Raw genomic sequence first — 13,705 nt, forward strand, 5'->3', positions numbered from 1 at the left:
TTCACACAGAGAAAGAATTGCAAGTATTAGGGATGGGAAAATAAATAAGGATATTAATAATAGGGGTTGGAAAGCTATCTTTGACATTCTACCACACAAGTCCTAGCAACTTAAAAGTGGAAGAAACCATTAGTTCTGAATTTGGCAGACAGTCAGATGCCAGAAAACAGATGTTGAGTTGACAAAATATAACATTTACAAAGATCAGTCAAGATTTTGGGCGGGGAGAAAAATACAAAAACGAACATAAAAATAATGTGCTTATTTTCTAGCTTTTAATTTCCAATTGTATTATTCATATAATACTTTATAGTAAAAATTAAGAACATTGACTTAAAACATGCTAATATTACAATTGCTACACCAGGGGACTCAAATGCCTCTTAATCCTAAGTATGTGTGTTTCAAAATTGGTAGAGATCATCAAAAGAAGCAAACACCTTTAAGATCTCTTGACAACAACAGTGGCAAAGAATGGATGATGGCTGAACTCAAATGACACCTTAAGTGAAGGGTCAAGAGCTCCTAACCGACAAATGACATTTTGAGCAACACTGTTGTGTTCTGCTACCTGCTCTAATTTTCGGAGTTCGGCTAACCTCTCTGGATCGTTGGAGAAGCTACTCTTCACCTCCTTTGCGATCCTCTGAGCATCCTTGAAGTAATTATACATAGCTAGCGTCTGGATCAAAATGTAAATGTGAAATCTAATGCATTAGGGAAAAAAAAAAAAACTAAAACAAAGATAAAATGAGAACCCCCAGAGTGGCATTCAATTAAGGCAAAGATCTTATTCAAAACTTACAGAAAAGCGAGCATGAGTTGTTGATTCTTTGTATGACGGGTACGAAACATGATCAGGAATGCAGGCTCTTTGTAAAAGCTCAAAATGCTGAACAAATTTCTGGATAGCAGGAAACAAGGGTGAGAACATACCATGATGCAGTTAAAGCTAAGAGCATGCTCAAGGTAATACAGCTAAACTCTAATTCAAATGCTTGTTGTCAAATAAATGGCTTACTCAATTCATCCATCGAAAATAAAACAGAAATATCACGTAATGGCACAGTAGCTACAACTTATTATTTTTTTACTATGCATGGCTGTATGTGTTTGTGTAAGTAAATATGGAGTTTTATGCTTCACCTCGTGCTCGGTATTAAAAGGGCTTGGACTGTGGAAGACTGGGATTTCATTCCTCAAAGCAGCAAGCATCTGGAAAGATACTGAACAGATTAATAGAGAACATGAGTTGACAATATTGAAGCAAAATATTGATATGAGATGAGCATCATCTGCTGTTTATATATACAAGTTTAAGATAATTGTAAACCAACTTCTTTTTGAGAAATCTGCAGTTTTAACCCAGGCCTGGCTTAGACTAGAAGACTATTTCCACTTGCAATCAGTAAAACATGTCAATTTCCAAATAAAACAAGCACTGTTACCATTGTAAGTCCTTCAGCAAGACATATATAGCATTGAAGGAACAAGACTGCTGGTGGGATCCGAGATTCTCTAGCCAAATCTTTAGGAGAATCCTTTTTCTTCTTCCCCTTCCGTTTAGCTGATCATTCATAAATTTGGTTGTTTATAAAAACAGCATGCAGGTCATTGAAAGGGTAAAGAAAATACATCAGATTTTCAAATTGATCAATTGATATACTTTATTTAATATTTGGAAGAGAAAATTTAAACAAAAATGCATGAGCTTTGTAGACAATATTATAGCAAAGAAGAGTACCGGTGTCATGGCTGACAGCCATCATAAGATGAGTTTTCTCTGTGAGCTTGATTAAGACAGCATATAAGTACCAATATACCATGCAGTATTCACCAGTAGAATAAAGTTCCAATTCAAAACCCAATATGAGAAATCGAAATGCTATCCAGTATGTTTGCTCTTCCACCCAAAGGAGAATATGTTGGAATATTTTCATACATGTATTCTGCAAGCCGCAAGGAAACCTTTGTCAAGTATAAAAGAGAACAAAGAATTTAACTTCGATGCTAGATGGAAATAGAAGCTAGAAGAGGCAACAAAAGGAAATTGATAAAATGGTATCCTACTCACAATCCAAAGACAACATGGAACAATGTAATGAAAACAGTGGAACTTAAAAAGTTTGATGTTAACTAAGTAATACTATATTCTTTTGTCAATATAGGCAAAGCTGCTGCAGCTTCCTTATGACAAGACAATGTTGCTTGCAGTATTATTACAGTTAGTACTACCATCATACGAGTAATATATAGCCCATTCTGCTCTGAAATGTTAAAGATGTATTTATTTATCTTGATTTGAATATGAAATCTATAAAATAGTCGTTCTTGTCAAACACTAAAAAGAGAGAGTATATATTTAACTAACATTTCTTCCCAGATGTTAAGGTTCAAAATCAAAGGTCTTATTGTTGTTGTTATTGTAAAACACCACATCTTGCCTAAGAAATTAAAGAAAGAAAAAATGCTGACTCTACAATTTATTTCATTGTAAATTTCTAAAGGACAAACTTTATTAAATGCCATCCCCAGTCATAACCAAGATCAACTTATTAACATATTTATTTTCTCAGTGCAAGACTTGCTTAGCAATGAAGATGTTGATTAACTATGTTTAAGCAGTTTTAAATAATGACGCAATTTCATGAATGTTGAGCATTTTCTAGAGATGAAAAATTGTTGCAATAGGTGCTTTTTTTTTCTCTCTAAAAATCCCAAGACATAAAATGGCAGCAAGTAACCTTGGAGGTCCCAATCTTTTTAAAACAAGTACATCAGTCATATATGAACCTGAGAGAGAACTCAGGGCCACACACTTGTAGCCAAATTTCACATTTAATTATAAATTTATGGGGATTATCCAGCATAGGTCCTTCAAGCTTTACAAGATAAATGTTCAAAGAGAAGTGGTGATTACAACCCATTAGAATGCATTAATTTCAGTATCTATTTGATAAGCTAGTAGTTCCACTAATTGCATGCCACAAGAAGATAGATAGAAGAAAAGAAAGAAGCAACCCACCTCATCATTTGAACTGCTTGAGACTTCTCCATACTCGTTTCTGAAAGCAAGCTCAAGCTGATAAACCAAAGACATGACAGAATGAGAAAGCCCAGTTATAGAGCCATGTGCCACATCAAGTAAAAAAAAGATAAATTTACTTAACAGTTGTCGTTATTTTACAAAGTTGACATGTACAGGGAAAGGTAATACAACACAAAAGAGAAACAATTCCTGTTTACTTATTTCCTGATTGGAAGAAGAGATAAGGGTGTGCTTATATTTTTTTAGTGTCAACGAGAGGAAAGCCTTACAATCAAAGGAAACTAGCCAAAACTAATCCTCAACAATCCCATCACATCAGCCATTAACAGGTTAATGGCTCCTTGTGTTAGTTTATCAATAGTTCTCAACCCCCAACGTTGCCTTAAGTTCCATTTCGCCAACCAATCAGCTACAAGTTCTTTGTCTTGGAATGTGATGCAAGTTCCAAACCCAATTTTTTTAGCATTTGTTTGATCTCATGAATCAGACAAAAGTGGGGGTTGTGTTTCATGGACTTCGTAAGTAAGTGCTTCATAGATGCAGTCACAAATAATAAAAAAGAAGAATACTTAAGAAAACTATGCATGAAAATAATGCAACATTCTGGACTAAGTCATTAGCTACATCATTGATTACGGTAGGAGGCATCCCATGTTAAAGTCATGAGAAAAACAGCACAGCAAAGGAAATTTGATTCAATAAATTTAAACCAGAACAAAGAGATGTCTGAAACGTGAAGGAAGGAAGATTGGATGCGTTAAAGAAGACAGGCAATGCAGCGAGCTGTATTCGGAAATCTGACACACTACAAACCTGTACATAGATAACACGCCAATCTTGCAAAAATTTGCCGAGCTTACGCCTTTGCCAGGCAGCATTTGTACAAAGTATTTTGAGCAAATTCATTACCAACTGCAGTAAATAATAGCATTGCACATATATTAGATGAAACACCACATTTTCAAAGTTTAGTATACGTAACATTCAAGCTTAGCATTCTGATCAAAACAGTAGCCTTAAGCTTTTAACTCCAAGAACTGAGGTAAATAAATGTATATACCATCTAAGAAGGATGGAATTGATAGATTATTACGAAAGGATCTTGCTAATGAGTGTGACCGAAGTGCACTCTTACAGTTTACCTTATTAGGTAAGCTACTATTGCCAACACCATCGGAGTTCAAGAAATTAGCTATGACCTAAGGCACTTAATATATAATATTACTATTAATAGTAACTTAACTAATCTTAACAACAGCCTAAAGTCACTCGTCAGCAACATCCATAATAAAATGTACTAGAAAACAATGGTGAAATATATAGCATAATGATTATTGGCACAACCATTCCTAGCTGCAGAAAAGATTCATTCTTCTGAATATCATGGTTTTTGGTGGCTTCAGGCAATGCAGCAGCTTTATTTATCACTGCAAAGAAAGGATCACGTCCATAGAGTTTCCCATCTTGAACCAATAGAAGCTGTTCAACAATATTCACATGGTTAAGAATCTGAAATCATGATGCTTAAGAACAAGTAGTTCAAATAGAACAAGAAACATAATCAGACCAAAAACATTGAATTTCAAACTGTTTATCCTCAATTTCAACCATAAACCAGTAATATAGACTTATTTTGTAAAGCGTAGTAAAACAACAGCACTGCATTCTTCAAGAACTGTGGGTAAAACAACAGGTACAATAGTCAATTGGACTTATGTCTTAGTCTTTGGTCAGCTATATACGTCCTCTTGATGCAAAAATAATGCTTAATGGGTGAATCTTTCCATGTTTGGATGAGTAACGCCTTCCCTTAATATTTATGGAGAAATCCTCATTACACGAAGGAAATGGGGAAATAATGAGGCACAAAGAATGGAACTAACGCCACAAACAAGAAGCACCTACATGTAAATTTGACCAAGGGAGCTCAAGGGATAAGTACTGCTACATGTTCTGAAGAGAATATCTTTCTTTTTAGTCTGTTTCATTAGCACTAAGTTCATTAAGGCAGCCATAGTAAAAACAGCAAGAAAGTTTTCTCAATAAAATGGTAGAAGTCCAAAGGTCCACACAAATGGTTCAATAATGAGTCAGACTAAAAGATAAGGGCAGTTGTCCAATAAAAAAAGAATGAAGCCAAGAAAGTTTAACCTGCAGATGAGATCGTGCCACCAAATCAGGTTGAGATTTCTGGAACTGAACCACAAAGCGCAAAAGACTTTCTAAACGAGGATCCAATGAGTAAGAGCAAATAACATCAAGATCATGAAGAAGTTTTACAAAATATTCAACCGCCTGCCAAAGCAATAAGAGAGAAATTATTACAATAATGAAAGCAGACTCAAAGAAATCAAAATTAAACTACAAAAAGTTCTAACCTTTTTCCAACTAAGAATTTTAATTGCACGTGGTGGTGTGGGGGCAGATAATCTACTGTTTAGCATAGCATCAAATCCAATTGGTTCAAAACCTGAAGCAGTAGTTTTGTCATCTATATCACCTTCACAAGATTCATCAAAACAAGACCTCAGAAAGTCCGCTGATTTTAGAATGGATTCCAGCTCAGTCAAGCAGGAAGCTATATGTTTTCTTGCAGACTCCAGACCCCTCCCCTGGGGTCGTTTCATACATGAAAGGACATGGAAAAAATGCTGAAGGAAAAGGAAAGGCAAGTTAAAGTTTTATAGACTTATAGTACAGTCAAGTATATGTTTGTCAGAAAGGATGAGACAACTAAGAATGTCACCAGAGTAAACAATATTTGCCAGAAGAAAACACCAAATAGATTGTTGACAATGTAAGTTTGAAAAAACAATATACATAACATATTCCACGCGAAATGATATACTTCCCTTAATATGCTGCCCCATATTAATAACTGTCATCTTCAAATTTTGAAATTAGGAAAAAGATACATAATTTAGGGTGTATTTGTTTTGCAGAAAATGATGTTTTCCAGTGTTTGTTTCATTGAAAATATCTTGGTCAACGGAACATAACTTATTGATCAACGGAAAATAAGCCTCTTTTTCTTAAAATTGTCTTCCCCTTTTGAGAAAGGTAAGGAAAGTTTCAGAAAAGAGCTCCCTTAGGAGTAACTTGATTTTTATATAAGAATTAACATAAATCAAGCCAAACATTATTATATTAATAATAAAATTTTAATTTTTAAAATATTAAAATATTGATCTCAAATACCATAATTTTTAGTATTATTAAACATATTCGATAATATATAACAATTTATTAATATAATTATTTAATATTACAATATTATTTTAATAATAAATATATAGATTATAATTTATAAATATTTAGTTATAAATGTTTATAACATAAAATATGAATATTTTAATAGTATAGATACAACTATTTCTTGAAATCTTGTTTAACTTCATTTATCCTTCGAGCTTCAATGTGCCAATATCCACTCTCATGCATATAACTTCAATTTTAGGTTATAATTAGTCACTGTTTATTAAGTCTATATAAGATAATATAGTTACTAAAAATTAATTTTGATTGTCAAAGAGCAACGCTTCAATAACATTTTGTAAAATATATAATTCATGCGATGGTTGTTTAACTGAAAACTGGTTTCAAAACATGATATCAGAAATACTAGCCAAACAGCAAAATGTAATTTACTTGGAATAATTCAAACACCAAAAAATATCAGCATTTCCATAAATCATTTTCCAGAAGCCATTTTCAGTGAAACAAGCCTTAATGGATATTGAACGTTGTATGCAATCAACAATCAAAGCATTGACTATTTAGCAAATAAAAGATTACTAGGAAGGAGACCCACTAAAGAAATATTTTGAAGGCATGCAAATTTTCTAAAAACAAAAGCACAACCACAGACAGATAGATGTACATATTCAGAGAAGTGATATAAGAGTAACACAGCTTAAGACCTTACGAAAACGTAAGCGGCATAACAAAGCTTTGCAGAATCCTTCTTCCAAATTGGGGTTGGACTGTAATGGCTCCAAATCTGTGCATCAATACAGCCACTTAGGTAATTAAAATATTCTATCTTAATGATCTTTAAGAAATAATCTATAACAGAAGTTGACAAAGAATAAAGATGAGAAACAAGAATTTAAACAGTTAGAAGGACATCCCTTTTAACAGTAGCCCATTGACGCTGGAATAACTAGGTAACACATAAATATTTCTACTTTGTATCCAAAGGAAAAGGGAAGTACAGCCATCCTAACCTGCGCAACTCATGTTTGCTATTTTTCCTGTGAATCTTTTCATCATATATCATTCCCCTGATTATAATATGAGAAATTCCAAAAAAAATATATATAGAATGCAGGATCTATATTATAAACAGGTAAATCAGAACTAAATTTATCTTACTAAAGACCAAAAACAAATATTTCAGTCAAAAGCTTTAGATTATCAACTTGTGTCACAAATTAAAAATAGATTTATTGCAAGAATTCAGAAATAGCTGACTTCTCTAAGCAGACATATATCAATTGCAAGAAAGTTTAAAGAATACAAGAGAGCATAACAATCGATGCTAGATAAGACCCAGGTGCAGGCTATTTACAATGTGATTTTCCAGATATGAGGATTCTCTCGGTAAAGAAACAAAGAAAAGCTAAGATAACTACCTTCTGGTAGTCTTCTTTTCGATGATGTAGCTTTACATGCACGTAACTGGCGAGATATTGTCTCTTCAACAGCATTCAATATTGACAAGCACTTATCATCTCCATCCCCATTTAAAGGAAGACCATATGTCATGGTGAAAAGATCCTCCTCCTGTCAAATGTAAGTGTTTACAACTGACCATGTAGGTTTAATCACAATTTCAAGAACTAGTACCAATGAAGAATAATCGTGAATGCAATGCAAACTCTTATGCAATCAAAGCAGATGATATTTTTAAAGGAAGAACGATTTTACTATAAGTACCCTGAACAAATTCTCATTTACTTAGCCCCATCCTTTTCCTTTATGCCCTACCTCCCACCCCCAAAAAAAAGGTCTTTGGGAGTTTTGGGAGGGAAGGAATACAAGGACCAATTATTTTGATAAATAAAATTTGTCTAGATCTGACACCTTAACTAGAAGCAAATTACAAAATACTTTTTATCTTAATCTTAAAACAGTTCATGGATATGTCAATGATTTTACTTGTGAATAATGCAAAAGAACTAAAACCATTTTGTCATTTTCAAATGAAAAGAGGCAAAAAGAGCTGTTGGAATACTTTACTTCATGTGTGCGGGCATCTGAAACAACTGACACTACTGCCTTGCAGGTTGCGCGTATAATTCTGCAATAAGAATGCAATAAGGCATGTGGAGCAGTCCTATCAAGCCTCAGAAGATAGATGCAAGAAAACACAGTTTGTGCCAAGGAATGACCCTTATGCCATGCTGCCTGCCATGAAAGACTACAATTTAGATAAAAGAAGAGAAACAAAACAAGTAGAGGGCCCAGGCACAAAGAAAGACAGAACAAGTATAAATACAAAATCATTAAAAACATGATGAAAAAATCTCACTCCATGTAAATGAATGCTTATTTAGAAGCATCTGGGACACTGTGGAATAGGTGAAACAAATTCAAGACTAACCAAAACAGTCATACATGTGCACTATATGTGTATATATATAGAGAGAGAGAGAGAGGGAGAGTATACACAAGATAGTACCTCACAAGCTAGAAGATGGTCCATGATATCAATGGTGCAGCGGACATCAATGGTGCTGTCAAGGCTAATAGGAATAGGAGCAGCACCATTTTCAATGGCCTCATCAATAGAATAATATGTACAAACAATACCCGAATCCATCTTTGGATCCATTATCTAACAAAAAAAAAATTGTCAGTGAAGGCCAAAAAGCTATTTAGTTCAAACGTAGAAAACATATATAGGGAAAACTTAAAGTAGCAAGAAAAATAAAGTCTTTTTTTTTTTTTGAAAGAAAGAACTTTTACAAGTACTGTATAATTACAAGTGTACATGTCCGAGGAACTACAAAGTAGAATCAAACCATTACAACACACAAACTGACAAAGAACAAGAAATAATCCAAACTAAAACCCACACATGCGCAATTGCACATGGAAGGACTCAAACCTGGGTACTCAGGACCCAAGGCCTCAACCTTTGCCACTATTGCCAAGGCTTTACTGGCAATAAAATAAAATAAAGTCAATTTAATACATATTAAATGGAGGTATTTTTTTGTTTATGTCAGATTTATGTTAGTAAAGACATCACTTGATGTTTGAGAATGGGATCAAGCATTCAAGTGTCTAAGTGACCATTGCAACAAACCCTCATTTGGAAATATGTTAAATAGCTCAAACACTGACAATGAACAAATCAAGTTGTAAAAGCATAAATGGCAGAGAAAAGTAAACCTAAAAAGAAAAACAAAAGATCAATTATCATCTTAACTAAGATAATGATAACTTCCAAGAAAATTACAAAAGATCAATTATCATTCAATAACCAAGAAGTATCAAGTATCAACACCTCTAAAGCAGACATGGCAGCAAAAAGGTTGAAATTGTCCCCATGAATGAGCTCTCCATCTCTAAGACCTGTGATCACCAAGCATTGCTGAATAGCTAAGTGATAAAGCGAAACCCAGAAATAAAAGAAACTAAACAAATAAGGTCTTAATCATCACATGAAAGCACCCACATTTTCTCTCTATATTTGGCATAGCTTCACAACAGCAATGATAAGATTTATAGTTACTTAAAGAAAAACTATGATTCGATAATAATTTTCTTGCTTTGGGTGATCATAAATAAAAGGGAGAAAGCCATAGCTTTCATAAAGTTAATACCTTCTCTTTCCCCTATTTATTTTCTCTACTACAAAAAACAATAACTTTCCACACTTCAGTTACCAAAGAAACTGAAAAATTTTACTCAACAAGCAATAGGGTTTAGGGATTCGCTGTTAGATCTCCTAATCAAATATAAAAAGGAAATGGTTTTCCTTTTTTGACTTTTATTTTCCCGAGAACCAAACAGAGGTTTAAGGGGGGAGAAAAGAGGGAGAGATAGAACCTGCACAGGCGGCTTGAAGGAGAGGCGAAGCGTCGGCCCAGACAGTGGTGTCGCTGGCGGGAATCGAGGCAAGCTTGGGTGGTTGGCCGTCGATGGAGGCTTCTTCATAAACTGGCTTATCAGCCATTAGGTTATTGAGTTGAAAAGTTTTGAACAGCTGAGGATCTCAAGCAGTGAGTGAGTGAGCGAGGTTGAGGTTGACGATGCTGTTTTCTTTTCAGTCTTGGCTTTACAGTGCCAGTTGCCACAACAAACCTCGTAAAACCAACAGAGCTGAGAGAGGGTTTAGGGCATCTTCTGGGTCGGGCCGGGTCCCCCCTCGCTCCATATCAACCTTTTCTCAACCCAACAATTCTTTTCTCTCTTCCTTTATGAAATAGAAATACTTTTTTTTATTTTTTATAATAAAAAATAGAGGGATAATAGCAAAATTTACCTCTGTACATTAACGAAATTGTCAATGTAGTACCTACATTTTTAATTTATTATCTTGATACCTGTACTTTTCTTCAGTCTATCATTGTGTACTCGGATCTAACATTGGTAGTTTCTGACATAATATGACACGTGAACCATCAATAAAGAGAAACGTGGCAGTGGGCCACAAACAAAAGCAAAACAGTCACGAAAGGCAGAAAGCGGGACTTGATAGAAATTTTACCTTTCATTTTTTTAGGTAAAAATTATTAATAAATAAAAAAATAAGAACCCCATCTTCACTCTCCTGCTCTAGATTCTTTTACTTAATAGAAAAATTATTTTCAAACTAAAAATACACTTCATCTGCACAAACCCAGAAAGCAAAATAATTGATAAAAGTCCAAACTCAAATTTAATTTGTATAGAATATGTACAAAATTTGTTTTCATACAATAACTCCTTCAAACCTGAACACTGATATCCTAAAATTCATTTGTGATTTTGTGAAACCTTATACATGATTTGAAACCCAAGTCCCAATTCTAGATCAAATTTCCTAAACCTTCAAACTTGAAAAAAAAAACTAAAAATCTTAGAACCCTATATTTCAAAATCAAAGCAAAATCCCTACAGAGCAAAGAATTGGGGCAGCAGTTGTTCTTTTAAGTGCTCAGCAGCGATTATGGAAGATTTGAGGCGATGAAGACTGCATTGCACAAGGAATATGATTGCTCTCTAGATTCCGAGCAAGGATCGGTTTGAGATGGGCCTAGTACGACGCTCGCTTACCCTTGGTGGCTTTCGTAGATGGGTCTTCCATGGAAGACGAAGGGGATTTAGATGGCAACAAATGGACAGTGGAAGCCATTTTTGAGTCATAAAGGTGTTTGGGTTTGATTGAAGGTATTTTTGAGTTATAAAAATGCTGAGTTATGAAGATTGAAGACATAGCTTGAGGAAGTTCAAAACAAAAAACTTAGCTTAAGATAGGATAGGGAGACAAAGAGACTTTACTTTTTTAGCTTTAAAAGGTTTCTGAATTTATTTATTGTCTTACAATTTTTTTTTGTTGGTATCATTACTCTTTCGTGTATCTTAGAAGTTTTTAATAATTTATTTATTTTATTTATTCTTTTAATGGGCCAATTTACATATATATATATATATACCATTCTCTAAAAAATTATTGATTTATATTATTTTTGGAGAGAGAAAAAAAATGTGTTTTCACTGATTTACTAAGAACAACACGCTATATAGGACGCGTTTTCTTCTCTTTCTTAAAAATGTGACATATGTGGCATGTTTTATCTGGCAGATCAGTAAAAACGCACCTTGTAGGACACGTTTTATGTGCAACAATAACATCTGCCAACGGGCAAAAAATCCAAACCGCTATTTTTTTCCTATATAAACCCTTCAATTCTCTTTTTTTTTCAATTCAACTCTCAATTTTCACAATTTGATTCTCAATTTGTTGTTCTGAATTTGTTATTCTCAATTGTCAATTCTCAATTTATTATCCTAAATTCCCAATTCCTGAATTTTTTTTTAAAATTATTGTATAAATCTTTTGATTTTATTTTATTCGATGGCATATTAGTTTATTCATTTAGATGACAATCACATCTCAGGCGTTCAATTACAAATGGTAAGAAAATATTATTTAATAATTTAATTCTAATCCATTAATTATATGATGTTAAGAAATTTTTATTAAATTATTTAATTTTAAATACTTAATTATTGTTCAAATTATTGATTTTTATGTTTATATACTTAGGTCGAAGATTAAATTTTGGAGATGTACATAAATAACTTAAGTGAATATGCATCAGAGGTCATTCATGAACTCTTGCGAGATGCAAACTTTTTAGACGCGGTTTGCATGCTTGGGGGGACCAAATTGGATCTCCCACTCATCAGTGTTTTGGTTAAGAGATGGAGGTTGGAGACGTACACATTCTGTCTTCCTTATGACAAATGTACAATTAAACTCGAGGACGTCAGTTTACAACTCGGTCTACTACTATTAATCGACTTAAGAGAAGTAGGATGACTTAGCTAGGGATCGACAGTGCTGGCAACATTATACCGAGAAATGTGTTGAGTGACGATACCAAAAAAAGCTAAAATAGGCAGTTGCATGTTCTTGCTTCAATCGTAGGCATGGTATTGACTAACATTTCTATGCCCCCAAGTGTAAGTCCTTTACGAATTCCCACTCTTATCATGGTAAAATTCATTTGATAGTATTGTTATCATACCAAAATTTTCATTGTTTTAATTTTGAAATAACATATTTTTTGAACAGGTGGAACAAACCCACGAGACACAGCGGTATACCGACCAACCTCAAAGACATCCGACTAGCTTTAAACAAACAGAAAAGGAGGTTAGTTTATTAATTTCAAAGTTATTGGTTTTTTACTCCAACATTTGAAATTAAATATTCGACACTAGCTAAAATTTATAAATTCGTACTGCAGTTTGTATGGATGTCATACGCGGATTCGAGGATACAAGAATGCATCCTAGACGAATTTTTGGCCAACCGCAGCAGCTAGCACATAAAACTGCCATTGATCGCCTTTACAACGATTGAGATGCACAAATCCAACTAAGTGATGCGACAATTCGGGTGTATCCAACATATTTTATCGCAACCTCAGGAGCTCGAAGACTTACACAAGATCGACATGCGTAGGAGACTCGACGAAGATTAGGCAACATTCCACAAGAAGTATATCGAGTTCTAGCAGTACAGGTACGATTACTTGCCAACACGTGAACCATTTCTCATGCCAGAGTTGGCGACATCTTCGGAATATATGGACTAGTTCAGGTATCATAAGAAGTCGTACCTACTGCCGGCTTTAGAAAGAAGTAGACAACGTCGCTGTTGGAGACCTAAACAAGGACCCATCAATCCCAGGTTGGGAGAAGATGCTGCGGAAGAACCAACATATCTGCCACATGCACACGAGGACCCGATTACGGTGTAACCTCCCGGTCAATATAGTTCATTTATTCCTGTCACAAACACTTTTTATATTACACCATCATCACAACACACATAATCGCCCAGCATCAACACATACAACACTAGTTTATTTTACACAAACACAACATCACGCGCAATCATTCCCTACACTGACACATCCATCACCAATTTAT

The 13,705-nt window shown here is 34.2% G+C and overlaps 1 protein-coding gene across 2 annotated transcripts; it reads right to left on the bottom strand.

Annotated features, from left to right (window-relative positions):
• Window positions 1–247: 247 nt before the first annotated feature.
• LOC105791033 (uncharacterized) lies at window positions 248–11,566 on the bottom strand. 2 transcript variants are annotated; one of them, XM_012618900.2, is made up of 16 exons: window positions 10,109–11,561; window positions 9,564–9,631; window positions 8,733–8,888; window positions 8,291–8,458; window positions 7,684–7,834; window positions 6,970–7,049; window positions 5,428–5,700; window positions 5,201–5,344; window positions 4,394–4,528; window positions 3,863–3,961; window positions 3,026–3,082; window positions 1,745–1,949; window positions 1,449–1,567; window positions 1,147–1,215; window positions 806–904; window positions 248–682 (listed from the first exon to the last, which is right to left on the bottom strand). In XM_012618900.2, the coding sequence occupies exons 1-16, from the start codon at window positions 10,233–10,235 to the stop codon at window positions 443–445; spliced, it is 2,190 nt and encodes a 729-aa protein (XP_012474354.1). In that variant the 5' UTR covers window positions 10,236–11,561; the 3' UTR covers window positions 248–442. The 2 variants fall into 2 exon arrangements, 1 of the variants encoding a protein (XP_012474354.1); XR_001132737.2 differs by lacking the exon at window positions 248–682 and having other exon boundaries at window positions 1,147–1,226; window positions 10,109–11,566.
• Between the last annotated feature and the right edge of the window lie 2,139 nt (window positions 11,567–13,705).

The sequence above is a fragment of the Gossypium raimondii genome, chromosome 8, assembly GCF_025698545.1.
Source record: "Gossypium raimondii isolate GPD5lz chromosome 8, ASM2569854v1, whole genome shotgun sequence".
Classification (NCBI taxonomy): domain Eukaryota; kingdom Viridiplantae; phylum Streptophyta; class Magnoliopsida; order Malvales; family Malvaceae; genus Gossypium; species Gossypium raimondii.

Bases quoted from the DNA above. Each gene is read 5' to 3' on its own strand.
- LOC105791033 (XM_012618900.2), bottom strand. From the start codon at position 10,235: ATGGCTGATAAGCCAGTTTATGAAGAAGCCTCCATCGACGGCCAACCA. The intron at 9,632-10,108 runs GTTCTATCTCTC...TGGTGATCACAG, and splicing joins CCTTCAAGCCGCCTGTGCAG to GTCTTAGAGATGGAGAGCTC. The intron at 7,050-7,683 runs GTAGTTATCTTA...ATTGATGCACAG, and splicing joins GAAAAGAAGACTACCAGAAG to ATTTGGAGCCATTACAGTCC.